Here is a 16401-nt window from a genome sequence, read left to right on the forward strand (position 1 = left end):
GTTGTGTTGGACAGCGAGGGAAAGTTTGCTTAGTAATAATCAAGATATCAAGTGGATGATTTCATGTTTCAGTGACACAGGCCTCAACAACACTGGTACCAGGGAGAAGAGACATGCAAACATTAAGTCCTACTTGTGCTGCATGCAGTAGAAGGTTGTTCAAACCCTTCTTCTTTCCATACACGCAGACTAATAAGAAACATTAAGCCAAACTTCTCATCATGCTTTACTGGCACTGGGAACTTTTCCCTTTGGCCTGTTACACAAACCATCACAATCCCATGCTCATGGAAAAAAGCACAACCTTTTGAATGACAATATTTTAATGTTAGTTTTGGAAAGATGTATAGTACAAGTGACTTAAGGAATGGTTTTCCACAGTAAGTGTGTTTCAAATGATATGTGTGGTGTGAAACTGCATATAGCTGAAGTTTTTATGAATACAGAATGAGAGATACAATTGGTGTGCTGTGTGTTGTGTGCTGGGAAATCATGTCCTTTGTATCATTACAACGACAAATCTGGGGTTAAAACAGTAATAGTGGGAGGAGGAAATACACCCAACTACATTGTGTGTGTGTGTGTGTTTAGTAGCTGTGAGTTAGTATATAACATGTGTACATGGGATGGGTTGTGAAACATGTGGAATGTTACATATCTCAGTGAGAAAACAGATTCTGGCAGTCAGCCTTTGCAGAGATGCCCTATAACAAACTAAAACTGTCCAAGTATGTCATTAGTGTGTCTACAGTCTAGGAAAACATTACAGCAGTGAAACTGATCAGAATATTTAATCCATGTATACCATAACAAACATTCTATATCTAGAATTTGGGGGAAGCAGACAAAATATTTAAAACTAGAAAAGGTCATTTTACTTTACAAACAATGAGTAGCAGTGGGAAATACACAGTTATAAATTGGGCATGCAGTTCTGAACACCATTAACACACCCATACATAAGTAACAGGCCAATGTTCTCAGATGACATTTAGTACATCTGCACAAAAGCATGTTTGCAGATTTTTTTTGCAATTAAAAATAGAAGGATTAAAAGTGTAGTATACCTAATAATAAAAGTCACTGAAACATAAATCTAACCTTAACACTTTTGCATAAAAAATCAAATACTTATAAGAAAAAATGTTTTATTTTAAGTGAATTTGACATGATCTGTTATACAGTTTTCACAGAGTATTATTAATACTGACTGAACAGTAAAATGTTTGCTAACTCCAGTTCTTATTTTTAAAACTGAAGCGAAGTACTGATAAGAACAAAAAGTGACCATACTGAGCATTTTAAATTTACAGGGTTTTGTCTGACTACAATCAGTTTGGACATTCTTTTGTGTAAAGTTTTCAAGCCCACTGTAAATCACACTGTAATGTATTAGTTATAAATACAAGCAATAATGGTCAATATAATGAGCGTTCACAAAAAAACTTCATACTGCCAAAATTGTTAATACTGTAACTCTGTGGTATTTTATCTTTTCTGTTTCTAAGATAATATACCAGCTCTTCTTAATATATACTTTAGGTATGCTCAAGAAACAAATTTAATACACTGTTTGGCATGCAAGTGTCTGAACTGTCAGTTTACAAGAAGTAACAGCCAACCTAGATAAGCCAGCTAACAAAATACCTCACACACATTGTCTGCATGCGTTCCAGGAACATTTTGTAACTGACTGCTTTTAACCCAGTTTCCAGTATGACACAATCAGATATAATACCGATTCTCTACTGAACACAAAGGATATTCTGCATTTAGGAATGGGAAACTAAAATATTTCTGCAGGTTGCTTCAACCCACATTTCTTAATAAGTAAACATGTTCTTATGGTTATTATTATTATTATTATTATTATTATTATTATTATTATTATTATGATTATTTAATGCTTATCATTATTTTTTACCAAAATGTCCACTCTGGGAAAATTCAGAGAATTAAAGGGACTTCTTAATTAAAATTATTATATGGCAATACTGACTTGGTTATGAAATTGCATTTTACTCTTGTACCAAACATCAACTACATCAATGGATAAATATCAGAAAAGCTGTAATAAAAATTGTTTGTGAAGTATTTGTATTAAGCATAATCACAATATTCGTACAAAAGTGACTACATTACAGAATATCAATACATAATACTCCATATGAATATATATTGAAGAACTTGTGCTTAAATGTCTTAACATATCAACATTCTGTTCCAAACATTTGCATTACAGCTGTACGAGCTGAAATTATCTGCTTTGTGCATTAATTGTAGGAGGTTCACTATTTTTTTATTGGACAAAACACTTCAGTCAGACCAGTCATTTTCTTCCAGCTCAGAATCATCATCAGAATCACTGTATTCCACAGCAATACGTCTGGAGAGGATTGTTGCCACATCATTCCCAACGGGTTCTCGCTTTGCTTCCTGTTCTCGCTGTTCCTGAACCTTTTTTAGCTGGATGCCTACAGATTAAAATCAAATACAAACAAAATTACAATGGTAAACTGTGTTGTTTTATTAATGAAGTGGGCCACTATTGGTTATCTAACATGCTTAACAGCATGACAAACTTTAGATGCATAGCCTCGCAGATATATGTAATGCATACATAAAAATAAAACTTCCAGCCACAGAGAAACGCATGTACACACACCACACACATGCAAGTAACCAACTTACCAAGCATTTCGTACAAAATGCCTCATAAAAATCCACTCTGACTGTTCTCTGAAATACATGTTCTGCTTATTCATTCCTGCAGCATATATGTATAGCAAGTGTCAAAAAATGATGTGCTAACTGTTAATCAGAACAATTAGCTCAGGCTTTGTACATTACGCATTCAAAATCAGTAACCTGTTTTTGTGCTTGGTGTTAGCAAATTACAGCTGCATTTAAATCTCTACTGCCTTTTACGGAATGAAGGTATACAACCTCCCTGGACTACTTGAAATAATCATGATCATTGTAAGTATACATCAATGTCTAGTTCCACTGTAAGGCACAAAAGCCAAGACTCACACAACTTTGGTAATCATGCTATGTAAGAAATATGCATATTCTAAATGCTGTCCTTGATCAAACTTCAAGAGGAAAGTGTGAATATATGATTAGGAAATAAATTATATATATATATATATATATATACACACACACACACACACACACACACACACACACACACACACACACACAAAACACTGTTTTCAAGTATTTACAGCAACACCACTTTCAAAAGTTTCTCAGAGAGCACACAATGTTGCTGGAATATTCCTTTACCACAACACACAGCATGACACATCTAATGGGCAGCATTCCTCAGAAGGACTGCAAGTTTCAGCATGGGCACAGCCATAACAAGAGACAACACTTCCAGTTCCTCCACAGTTTTTTATCCCCAGAGCAGAGCACTTCATTCTGAAAGTGGAGGGAGGTGTATGATTATTTAATGCCAGGAAACCACAATCTATTCTAATCAGATGTTTGAGGAAGCAGAGAAGGATATTATTTTCTTATGACTGAGAAGTTCTTAAAGGTCTGTTATAAAATGTGCCAAGATAACTCAAACTTCTCCTTTGGGGATTCCTTAGTCAATATCTAACCCTGCAGAAAACAGTACAATGCAGCAGTCATATATGAAGTCCTAGCAGCTGAAGGCAAACTTTTTAGAGCAGTATTCACTGGGAATGTCTCTGCAGAATCCAGCCCAAACACTGTAAGCATACTTTGGTGTAATGTCACATGAAAGCCCAAGAACTGTAAGCATATCCAGATGTGATGTTACATGAAAGCCCAAGCACTGTTAGTATATCCAGCTGAAATGTTACATAAAAACACAGCACTGTAAGCATATCCAGGTATAATGTTACATGAAAGCCCAAGCACTGAAAGCATATCCAGATGTGATGTTACATGAAAGAACAAGCACTGTTACCATATACAGCTGTAATGTTGCATGAAATTCTGAACACCCTAAGTATATCCAGGTATGATGTTACATGAAAGCCCCAGCACTGTACACATATCCAGATGTAATGTTGCATGAAAGCCCAAGCACTGTAAGTATAAACAGGTGTAATGTTACATATAATCTCAAGCACTGTTAGCATATGCACATGTAATGTTACATCAGTATATCAGTATTCATCCAAGTGCCTGCATCACAGATGTCCTGCACAGACAAGCCTCTGAAAGAAGGCAGCAAGGTACCCTTCTAGGAGACTGTGAAAAAACTTGTGCTGGAAGTGCTTTGGCAGTCATTCTACAACAGTGACATATCCAAGCCATTGCAGTCTGTTTCAGCACAGGTCTTTTTGCTCAACTGAAACAGTTCTTTGGAAAGCTGCTCAGGAATATGTGGACTAAACAATACTTCAGGGTTCTTCATCTGTTTAAGAGAGATCCTCCTATATTAGAATTCCCCAGGGAAGTAATTCTACTGGACCTATCTAAGGCCTTTGATACAGTATCACATCAAAAATTGCTGCAGCAATTATCTACATTAGGATGCTGTCCACTAACTCTAAGATGTCAACTACGTAATGAACAGGCAGCAGTGCATTCAATGGCAAGCTTATCTTTCACAACACCTTGAAATCAAATCCAGAGTCCCCAAGGTATCATTCTTGGACCCTTATTTTTCAACATTTTTATTAATAAACTTCACACTGCCTCCCTCCAAAGCATACTCATCCAAAATGCAGATGATTCCACAATTACCTCTTCCTCCAAAAACCTTCAACATCTCCTAAAAATAACTCAAGATACATTTACCTCCATCGAAACCTGGCTAAACAATGCTCAATTATTACTTAATCCCAGAAAGACCAAACTATTACTGTTTACACCAAAACCTCTTCTCCAGGACTTTAAAATATATTCACAAAGTAACACAGAAATAGAAACCGTCAAAGTTATTGGGCGTCACTATTGACAATAAACTTTCCTTTGAAAATCATATACTAAATACCATTAAAAAAACACACATTAAGCTTGGCAAACTCTGTAGACACAAGCATTTCATGGACTGCCCCACCAAAAAAATACTTGCCAATACTCTCTTGCTCCCCTCACTCTTGTATGGGGTCCCCATCCTCACTAACCTCCACATAACTCTCAAAAACAAGTTGCAGTCATGCTACTACAAAATAGCTAAATTTGCAACTGGCTTATCTTACCGCACACACCACAGTTATGCCTTCAATTAATTAAATTGGCTACATTTCCCCCACTATCTCAGTTATGTACAACTAATTCAAGCATACAAAATAATATACAAGCCTAAAACCTACCCTACAACTGTATAACCTGTCCAGAATCTCCGCTCCACTAATAAACAGTTTCTAGAAGTTTATAAACCTAACAAAAGAGCTGGTCAAAGCCTCTACTCCTTTACTATTGCAAAACGATGAAATACCCTGCCCTCAAATATCACCATCTCAGACTCCTTTAAGACTTTCAAACTCACTCTAGAAAATCACTCTCTTTAACCCTCACACCTATCCTTGCTCCTCTCCTAATGTCTAACTCCTCATTCCTGAAATACCTCATTCCAGTCACCTCCTCGCCTCCCACTCTCTCACCCAACCCACCACCTGGTATCTCCTAATCTCTTACCAGAATCCACTTCCTAGTATCTTCCTATTTCTCCTCTCTCCCAGATTCTATCCTCATACTCACATACCTACCCTCTTATCATTTCTTTCTAAATACTACTACCCTTACCTGTCACAGTCCCTCTATTTCAATAATCCTACATTTAAACCTTTCACTCTCTAAATCCTGCAAAACTCATGGCAATTTATACCTATAATGTACACCTCCTTATAATCAAAACTCTACCTCATAGTTTTAGATAGATATCACCTTAAACTGTTATTCTATTTACTGATTTTAAACTGTGTTATGTCTTTATCTATATGTAGTAACTAATGTTGAATGTTACTTTTCTATTATACAATGTGCAGTGTATACATAACTTTAACTTGTCAAAATGTCTGTACTTTGTGTGGAGCTTTTCTCCCTGGGCCTCCTCTGAAAATGGGCTTCTGACCCAGTCGGACTTTCCCAGTCAACAAATGTCAATAAATAATAAATAAATAAAGGTAAGTGAAACAACTGATGCAAAATACCAAATGTATTCTAATATCATGTAAAGCATATGTTTTGATATCGGTAGGAGGTACCACGAAAAGTGCCATCATCAGTGGTGACATTGATATATGGCAGTAGGTCTGAAGAGGCTTGGAGAAACTCTCAAAAGTAAGGAAATATCTACTCAACACAAAGAGTCAGTAGCTTTATTATCTAGTCATGTCACACCTACCAGAAATAGTGTCCAAGAGAGGAAAATAATTTGGCAAACAGCCACTGGTTCAAAAGTGGCAATGATACATGTCACAGGGAAAATTTAAATTCCAAGTGGGGAATCAGAGCAAGTAATGGAAATTTCAAATAAAGCAGGCACTCAAAACAGAAATTACCTCTCTGTGTCCTAATGTCTTGCCTTGTTTTAAGTTAGTGGGTAAGAAAGTATGACATAAAATCTAAGAAATTACGGTGATAATACAGACAGTGAGAAACATAATTAATATGTGACCTACCCTGCAGCAAAGGTCTCTCCCTTTACTAGCTGCCCAAAAGGTACCACTGGTTTACTCTGTGAAGCTTGCCACTTGGGCAGTTTGTGTACCATTTACCAATGAAACGTGATGTGCCTAAGGCTGATCTGTCTACATACTCAGCAGCAATGACTGGACCTGTAGTGCACTAATACTGTACAAAGGACTCGAGACTCCTTCCCGAAATGGAGAATTCCTTAACTTGTGGATGCACTAATAACATAGAAAGGGCTCTAGACTCCTTCCTAAAATGGAGAATTCCTTAACTTGTGGATGCACTAATAACATAGAAAGGGCTCTAGACTCCTTCCTGAAATGGAGAATTCCCTAACTTGTGGATGCACTAATAACATAGAAAGAGCTCTAGACTCCTTCATGAAATGGAGAATTCCTTAACTTGTGGATGCACTAATAACATAGAAAGGGCTCTAGACTCCTTCATGAAATAGAGAATTCCTTAACTTGTGGATGCACTAATAACATAGAAAGGGTTATAGACTCTTCCTGAAATGGGGAATTCCTTAATGTGTGGATGCACTAATAACATAGAAAGGGCTTTAGACTCCTTCCTGAAATGGAGAATTCCTTAACTTGCGGATGCTCCACCACCACCAGCTGCTGCAGAACTGGTACCACATACAGCACTACTAAAGTGGTATCATCCAGATCAATTTGGAAAACTCATTGTGCTTTCATCAGAGGTGGAAAGGTGTACATGAATGGTCTACTACTAGTCCAAAACAGATTGAATGTCAGTAACCAATAAACTACAGGATCTGAACTTACAGATCAGTACTGTGGCAATTTTACATTTTCTGCTGTGGCAAATATGTCTATTGCTATCCAATGCCAATGAACAACAGCGTCCATCATAATGTCTGCCAAGATGCTATTTATAACAGGAGTGGGCTCAGACTTGAGGTCATGACTGCGATGCAGAACCCACTTCCATACTTCACTCACTGTGCATGTGTACTGCAGTGCCTCTATGCACCACAGCGTTACTCTTGAGACTAGATGGTGCTGAAAGGCTTGGAGAACTGAGTGGAGCATGGCCTTGAACAGAATCTAATGCTAGCCATAGAACGCAGATATGTTGACATAGAACAATCAGATATTTTTAACTATTCACAACGACCTCAGTAACTGATAAAATTCCAGTCTTATATAAAGGGCAAGTCATGCATAAGAACTTTAACTAAAAAGACTGACCCTGGAATTGAAACCAAAAGGATTTATGTGGGCCAGATGAAGGGTATGTGATGGCAAAAATTCTGCACATTACTGGTGCAAAATGAGTCCTTTTAATGAAGGCTATAATGTCTTCTACACATTTAGACCAGCTACTGCACAGGAAGAGACAAAAGGTGAAGATGTCTCAATTTACATGAAAACAAACATACTTCATGGTTGCTCAAATAGTATGAGACACTTAAGCTTCTCCACATCCAGATTACGATAGTCAAAATCCCATACCATATCCTTGCAAGTTATAAGTCCCCCTCTATAACCCAGGAAACTCATAACACATACTTAAATGTTCTAGAGACAATCCGCATTCAACCCAACATCATATTCTTGTGCAACTTTAACTATCCCACTACAAACAGGAATCATACATGACCCCAAAGATGCAGAGCCAGAGATTCCTGGACTTTCTAAACACAAACACCCCAGACCAACTAATCCATACATCTAGTAGAGTACTACTATCCTTGACCTGGTCATCAAGAACATGAGAGAATGCTGCAAACCCCCTCCCCGATGTAATTTCCTCATTGGTCAGGTCACACCATAAAGCTCTTTCATTTGAAATAAAAATAAAACCCAGGACCCCAGATAACCCTGTAACTTTCAGGAATAATTATATGCCAAACTTCTTACTAAGAGATGCCCAAGCAAAACTTTGAGGTCCCCCCAAACCCTGAGAATTTCACTGCTTATGCAGAATGGTTTACCGAAACTCTGTACAATCATGTTAAGGGCTAAATAGAGATCTCTGTGCCTATCCAGAATAAGCACAAGACAAACTAATAAAAAGCCACCCTGGTAGAATTCCAACATCTAGAGGTAGTTTAGCAAAGTGAAGAAAATCATGACAAAAATAAAGAAGTGCAATATTCAGCAAGATAACAGCTGACTCATTAATCTAAGCAAGCAATTCAGGGGGCTAGTCAAGTCTACCAAAGCCAGATTTGAGGTAAAAATATCTTCCCAGACCAAGGGCAATCACAAGGCATTTTTCAGCTATGACTGTAACCTCAAAGGCGATAAACAACAAAGTGCTGAACTAGCTGTAAATGAAGCCACCTATACTGAGCCAGAAGATACAGAAAATCCACTCCCTGGCAAATTTAGCCCCAGTTTTACCTCCCCAAGACACTCATCAGAAATACCCTCAACCATAACTCTCCCAACTATCTCTAGGGAAGACGTCCTCAATGCACTTTCCATGGCCAAGAACACTGTAATGATGGGCCCTGATAATTTCCCAAGATGCCCCACTCACTGGCATGAAACACAACATATCAGGATCTTTAGAAGTACTACTTAATCACAGCCTTCATACAGACTTTTTGCAAAGTGAATGGAGGACTGGAACTGTCATCCGTCTGCACAAGGGCAGGCCATCTAAGGACCCAGTTAACTACAGACCAATAATTCTCACTAGTCTCATATGCAAAGTCCTAGAAAGAATTATCATGGAAATGATAAACAGTGACATGGGAAGCCTTCATTCACTGGATCCAACCCAGTTTGGTTTTGTCAACAGCAGTTATGCCCACTCAACCTGGTGGACTTCTTTCAGAAGGTCACCAAAGCAATGGACAAGGGCAAAACAGTGCATACTGCCTAACTTGACCTGGCCAAATAATTAAATTCAATATCCACTCAGGCACTGAAAAACTCACAATTAGTTATACACACCTATGTCACCAATCTGATAGCCAGCTGCCTCACAGCTAGGACCTAAGAGGTTAGGACAGTTGAGTCTACCCCCACAAAGAGGCCAGTCACTAGCAGAGTTCTTCAATGAGTGATGCTGGGGCCTCTCCTTTTTGGCATCTAGTTCTCTGATGTCAAGGCCAATAGCAAATGTCTCTGTCTGACCAAACAACTGCAATTAGAGCAGTTTAATACTCTCTGAATGACACAAATCTCCTCCATGAAGGTCTGACATAGACCAGTTGTCAGGGATTTGGGAACATATACAGACAGTAACTTGGTCTTTGGCTACCATGTGTTTACATTACCTTAGTAAGGAAATAATTAAATATTGTGCAACTTATAAGCAAGGGTATGGGATCTAAGTTCAAGGATGTTATTGTTCCACTGTACTCAGCCTTTATCAGACCCATCACTGAGTACAGCGCCCCCTTTGGTATGTACCTTATCAGGCATATACAACAAGTGGAGTGTCCACATGGGTTCCTCACAAAAACAATGTACGGTCTACATAACATGTCCTAGATGGACCACCTCAAAGCCCCATCCCTATGCTCAGTCTCCTATAAATTGCTGAGATGATCTATGCCTGGCCTACAAAGCATCCTCTGATTCTGCTCTGATAGACCTGTTGCACAACCACAGTAGCATCAGAATTACCCAATCTGTGGACCTAAACACATCTGCAACATAAATAGATCATGTTGGAGGAACAGGTATGTGTCTCAGAAACTACCTCTTCTCTGGAACAGGTTCTCATCCAGCTGAATCAGAGTTCTTCCCTAACCCAATTCAAAAGTAACTTGCACCAGTGGATGAGGAATCGGAAATACTCCTGGCCTGGCACCTATGTTTCTAGTAGGCATAGGCAGCCTATAAATTCTTGACCACCCATTCCCAAGTCTACATATACCCATTAAAATAACTCTAGGGTATCAAAACCTATCAGATACGTTTGAGAAGCATGGCTAGGCTTAAGAAAGGCCCCCTAGTGATCACCTATGAACTTATGAGTGGCAACGAAGACTGAACTATGAGAATTGTAAACAGTACAAACTGAATGAATATGGTGACACCTATTGAATCTACAGTCACCTTACAGTTCATTTGTTATAGGTGAACAGAAAGAACTAGTAGAAAAAACTCTACCATAGAAAATATTTTCCCAAGGAAGGCAAAGTGTAGTATCTCCCAGGAGCCATAAGTGGGGTGGAGCAAAGAAGGAGGCTGCCCCAGAAGACAGTATAATTGTTATTTATTTATTTATTTGACATTTGTTGACTGGGAAAGTTTGATTGAGCAAAAGCCCTTTTGCAGCAGAGGCCTGGGGAGAAAAGCTCCACATGAGTAAATAACATAAAAATAAAGTTTTCCCAAGAGCAGACAGAAAGTTTACAAAAGTAGCAATTAATGATTTGAACATATAATAGCTTACATGAAAAGTTTACAAAAGTAGCAATTAATGATTAGTATCATACAAAGTTTGCACCAATGGGAAAGTAGTAGTGAAATACAGATAGACAAATCTTAAGAAATGCTACTGCAATGGCTTTACTTGCACCTACTGGTAGGTGCCAGTTGTGTAGCTCTGCAAAACCAGCATTGATTTATCAAGTCTTGCTACAGTTACATGAGCACAGAAGAGCTTTTTTTTTGGTCCTAAACTTTCACAGAAGACTTTTTTTTTGCTCTTCAACTTTGATCTGAGGGTCTCCAGTCTGGGGAACGGCACACAGCACCAGATGACAATTCTGGTACTAGCACAGCATTGATATGGGGTTGGAAATGTTCCACCGTATCACATCATGCCCTTTTTCCAAGACCTAAAGGGTCCGTGTATCTGATGCCACAATTTCTATGTACTTGAAAGTGAAAGAAAAGCTTTCTAATGATCACATTCTGAGAAAGGTTTGGCAGGCAGTGAAAACTACTACAGGCTCCTGGCTGAGAAAGACAGACAGGCTTCCCCATTTTATTCTGGCTGAGTTTTCCTAGGATTTTTTGGCACAGATAATGTCACAGATCACAGCCATTCTCCCTTCATGGGGTTATTCCTATATTTACTACACTTGTGGCAAAAATAATTTAGATCTTCCACACTCTGCAAAACCGGTGAAGAAAGGTCACCTCTTGTACTCATTCTTTGTTGTTAGAAATTACTTCCTGTTGCTCTGAAACAGGAGGAGGCTGTAAAATGGTTATTTCATAAGATTACTCTAAACATCACCAGGAACCCATTAATAAATAACTAAGAATGACATTATAAAATGCATGCAGATGCTGCAGTCCTGTGACATTATACTTCCACTTCAGGAGTGATGTCTGACTCAAGTCTGATACATTTTGCTGGAACTTAGTTTTAACATGGTAATATGTGTGACAGGGGTCTATGAACTCACAGTAATCACCAAAACCTCTGAGATTTTCCCCAGTAATAGCTACAGTGCACTACATGGTTGGTAACTGAAAACCTTAGCAGGATTGCTGAAAATATTTTCCTTCCCACCAAATCCAGTTTCTTTGAGGAAGTTCAATGAGATTGCGTGGTCTTTAGTGGCATCTAAACATGGTCTTGTTAATACTGTAGAACAAGCAGTGAGATGTCAACCCAAGAAATTAAGCTTTTGATAAAGGGAGTTTTCTGTTAACCTTGTGGGCTATACAGGGAAACCTACTGCGTACACTCAAGGCTTGTTTAATATCTGATTTAATATAGATAGCAGTACAGGAAGGATCTAGGTAAACACTTGGAATAATAACATAACAAAACACTACATAATGTACCCTTTTACCCACTGCCACTATTTCTCCAGTACTATATCCTGGAATCACCTCTCCGTCTGACCCTTTAAAAAAATTAATGAAAAGCTGGTTATTCCGATGGTGACTTATAACACTTGTGAGAAGGGAGACTGGATAATGAGAATTTGGTTAGAATCAGATAATGAGAACTTAGGGAGAAAAAAGAAGATGCCTTCTCTTCATTTACCTCTTTATGCATATCCTCTTCCACATCATTCTCAAAATTTCTCTGTAAGGATTCAGTATCAAACACACTCACAAGTGCACAGCCCCTATCATGGAAGCAGCCAACTGTGGCCACTTTTTTAACTACTGTATGGACCAGGCCATTGACCTTGAGGGCTCTAGAAATTATTTCTTCAATATCTAAGGTATATTGAAGGATGCAGTGAAAAGATGCCTATTTTACATGCAATGACTATATTTTTCAATGTCACCAGGCAAACTGAAGTCATCTAAGATGTTGGTGCTCATAACTCAGACACAGTGGCATTGGTATTAGGTGCCAAAAGTACCATCACAAGTGGTGACACTGATATATAGCAAGAGGCGTCACAGGTACCATCACAAGTGGTGACACTAATATATTCCTGTGAAAAACCAGTCCAGTTGCTTATTTGTGCTTTCATAAAATCAACAGTCTTTTCATTCCAGCTCTCTGGTACAGTAGAAAATCTCACGTTTCTGTGTGCTCTGTCCTCTAATGCTACCATTTTCTGAAACAGCTCTTCTTCAACAGTTTCATACTCAGCAAGCCTTTTCTTCATTTCAGCCTCTGATTTTTGCAGTTTTATCAGTTCATCTGAATAGCTGTTTACAGCTTTTTAAATTTTCCAGCCTTTTGTTATTTGAATTGCTGTTTATTTCAATCAGCTCTGAGCACATTTGATCTAATTTTTCCTCTAGATTACTGGAAGCCATGCCTTGCATCAAAGCGTCAACTTGAACTGCTTTTTGCTGAACAACTGCAGGATTCTTCCCAGTTAGTGTTTTCACTTCACCTTTTTTAGCTGATTTTCTTTCAGGCTGTCTAAATTTCTTCTTTGCTAGCATCCGATAGCCAGTAACTGAATCTATTAAAACTTGCAGAGTTTCTGGCCCTTATCTCTCAGTTTCTGTTTTCACCCTGACGGAGTTGATATCAAGCTGTTCATCAGTGTACAGCCATCCTGGCAGTGTCCCTTTGAGTTACAGTGGAAGGATGGGCATATACCTACACTTGGCGAAAGGAGGGCAATCTGGTTTGTGAAACACCACTGTCCACTTGAAGGCGAGGGTGTAAATCAACCCTGGGGTGAGCATTCAGTTCATCAGGCTATAAAGGTAGAAGCGTTCATCTCAGGTAGATGGAAGCAAACACTCATATTGAAGGAATACTGGCCCCCATGTTAATGCTGATCACAAATCCCTTGCCCAGGGAAGGTGAACAAGTCATAACAGAAATTACCTCATTGCCTACTGAACACCAAGGAAAGCATCTCCCAGTATAGAGCATTTAAGCCCACAAATGCAACTGGTTCATAAAGAGGCACTGTCAACATACCTATTACAAAATTCAAATCCCAGTTGAAGAAAATAGTAAATGCGTTCTTGGTGTAAAGCCTGATTCATGAGAGGAACTTCCTTGATAAATCCTTGGATGGATTTTCCTTTCCACTGATGAGAAGTTATTCATGAGAGGAACTTCCTTGATAAGTCCTTGGTTGGATTTTCCTATCCACTGATGAGAAGTTATTCATTTTTCCAGAAGATTCCTTAATTTGAGGATGCATATAAGTTGATCTGTGTGACATCTTCAGGCCCTGGATATACACTGCCAACTCAGATTTCACTGAATTAGGTATATGATTTTAAGAAGACTGATCACCTGCTTTCTTCCTAACTGACAGACGTGTCCATCCTCCATATGAACCAGCTAGCAGAGTAAAACTGAAACCTGTTCCTTGCAAAACTCTTTTTATAGTGGCCATCTCCTCTTTGAGCAGGATATTGGGCTTCAGGCTCTTACATGTATGGAACCATATCTGCTCTTTCACAAGGACTGTTGGTCCCTCAGGATTCCAGAAACCCATGTTTCCTCCTCACTTGTGGATGCTTTGCTACCTGATGACAAATGATAATGCTGTTGGCAATCCACACAGTAAATGTCTGCTTGACAAATGTGAATTCTTCAATCACCAGACAGAAAAAGATGAACATGTAGTCATTCCTACTAAATTCATTCATGCTTCAGGTAAAATCTGAGCTGGTAGCATATATATCCAGGGAGTGAAGGTTTTCTCTCCCTCCCTTTGTTCCTGCCCTGCTAAAGCAAAGAGAAAAATGAATGGACTGACTTCGGCATTCTTCAAAAATTACTTTCATGATTTAACAAGAAAAGGTGAAAAAACAGAGAACTGTATAAGAGGACAACCACACTCATTGTGATGAATAGGAACAAGAGTACTTATTCAGAAGAACAGCAAAGCTGCATATTGACTGTCCAAGGACCGCAGTTCACCTGAAGTCCTGAAATTCACTGCGGCAATACAACAGAAAGCACCAAAATCATGCCAAAACATGTCCAATACAGAGCAACCTAAGAAAAGAGCAATTCTAAGAAATGAAATCACTGTTAATATCTGAGCACCACGGTTTGAAAATTCCACAAAAATGCTCAGCTGAAGCAACTATAGGCTCATTCTGAATCACTCAAATTCAAGTCTCAGACAAGAAACCTTTCACCGATGGATTGGTTGCTAAGGAGTGCTTCCAGGCTACTTAAGTCAAAGATAAACCTTCTCAGAAACTGAGTGACTTCACAGGGGGGCCCGGTCTCTGAACTTCCATCCTTGTGGAGATGTTCTGACTACCTCTGACATGTTTTTTGATCATAAGGATGGACAAAGTTTCTCCCTCTGGCTAGGATGGACCTCTGACACTGAATTTGTCTTTGGATACTATGAGCAAAATGTATAGCTGAAACATGGTTATCTGTACAGCAAAATTCTGTTAAATTGTTTTGATTGTCTCAGCTGATAGTCTACATAATGATACTGAGGGAAGGTTTTACACGTCTGCACAGTCAAATTAGTAAATTGTGCAATCACTGTTTAAGTACCTCTGATACTTAGGAATGTTTCATCTTCTGACCTATATGTATGGGGATGACTTGGACACTTCGTTTTTGAGTCCTACTTGCAGGATTGGATACAAATTACTGTGACTCCTGCATGCACCAGTCAATGCATACCAATTATAACTAACTGCCTTTCACAATGTACAGTACTATTAACACCTATGTAGTGTGGAATGACACATCTAGCAGCTTACACGCATCCTTGTATTCCACAGCATTTTCTGAAAAATCAACTTAAAAAGTATAAGATAAAGAAATGTAAATATTTTGTGAACAATAGCAGCTATTAAAACTGTACAAACAGCAATGGTATCAGTAAGGAGTATTGGTTTTTTTTTTTGCAGTGATAATAGAAAGTGCTTTCATAGTTTTTCCATAAACACTAAAGTATATTATAATACACACAAATCCAGAATTATATTTTTTGCTAAACCTTCACAAATAAAACTATCACACTGTGGAAACTGTACAACCTAGACATATGTTGTTAGAACACCAGGCATAAGTTTTCACAACACAGCAAGAACTTCCTCTTTGTATGCATGTTTGAAATATTTACAGAAATATAAACATATGCTTAATTATACAATTAGCAATATAAATAACACTGAACATTTCTCAAGATGTGGATCTTAGACTGCAATTATCAAAGACCGTTCTATTCAAAACATCTAAGGTTTCACGTAACACCATGCAGTAGTTTGTCAGGTTACTTGATTTTTGAAGTAGCTAATAAATATGGAAATGCTGCTTGTTTTCATAATAACTAAGAAACGACTAGCAGTACTTCTAGTACAGTATGATATAAATGGACATTGACAATGACTTTTTTCATCTCTCACGTACTGCACACAACACCAGTTAATAGTAACAACACCAGTTAATAGTATGAAAGTCTGTCAG

General features: G+C 38.3%; 1 protein-coding gene across 6 annotated transcripts in view; it reads right to left on the bottom strand.

The window, feature by feature from the left end:
- Window positions 1-1131: 1131 nt before the first annotated feature.
- Window positions 1132-16401, bottom strand: part of WASF3 (WASP family member 3) — a 1314000-nt gene continuing 1298730 nt past the window's right edge. For all 6 annotated transcript variants that reach the window (XM_044073288.1, XM_044073287.1, XM_044073286.1 and 3 more), the window contains one exon: window positions 1132-2474. In XM_044073288.1, coding sequence (XP_043929223.1) covers window positions 2317-2474 — 158 coding nt within the window. In that variant the 3' untranslated portion in view covers window positions 1132-2316. The remainder of the gene's footprint in view (window positions 2475-16401) is intronic.

This window comes from Protopterus annectens, chromosome 5.part1, assembly GCF_019279795.1.
Source record: "Protopterus annectens isolate FY-2018-M chromosome 5.part1, PAN1.0, whole genome shotgun sequence".
NCBI lineage: Eukaryota > Metazoa > Chordata > Ceratodontiformes > Protopteridae > Protopterus > Protopterus annectens.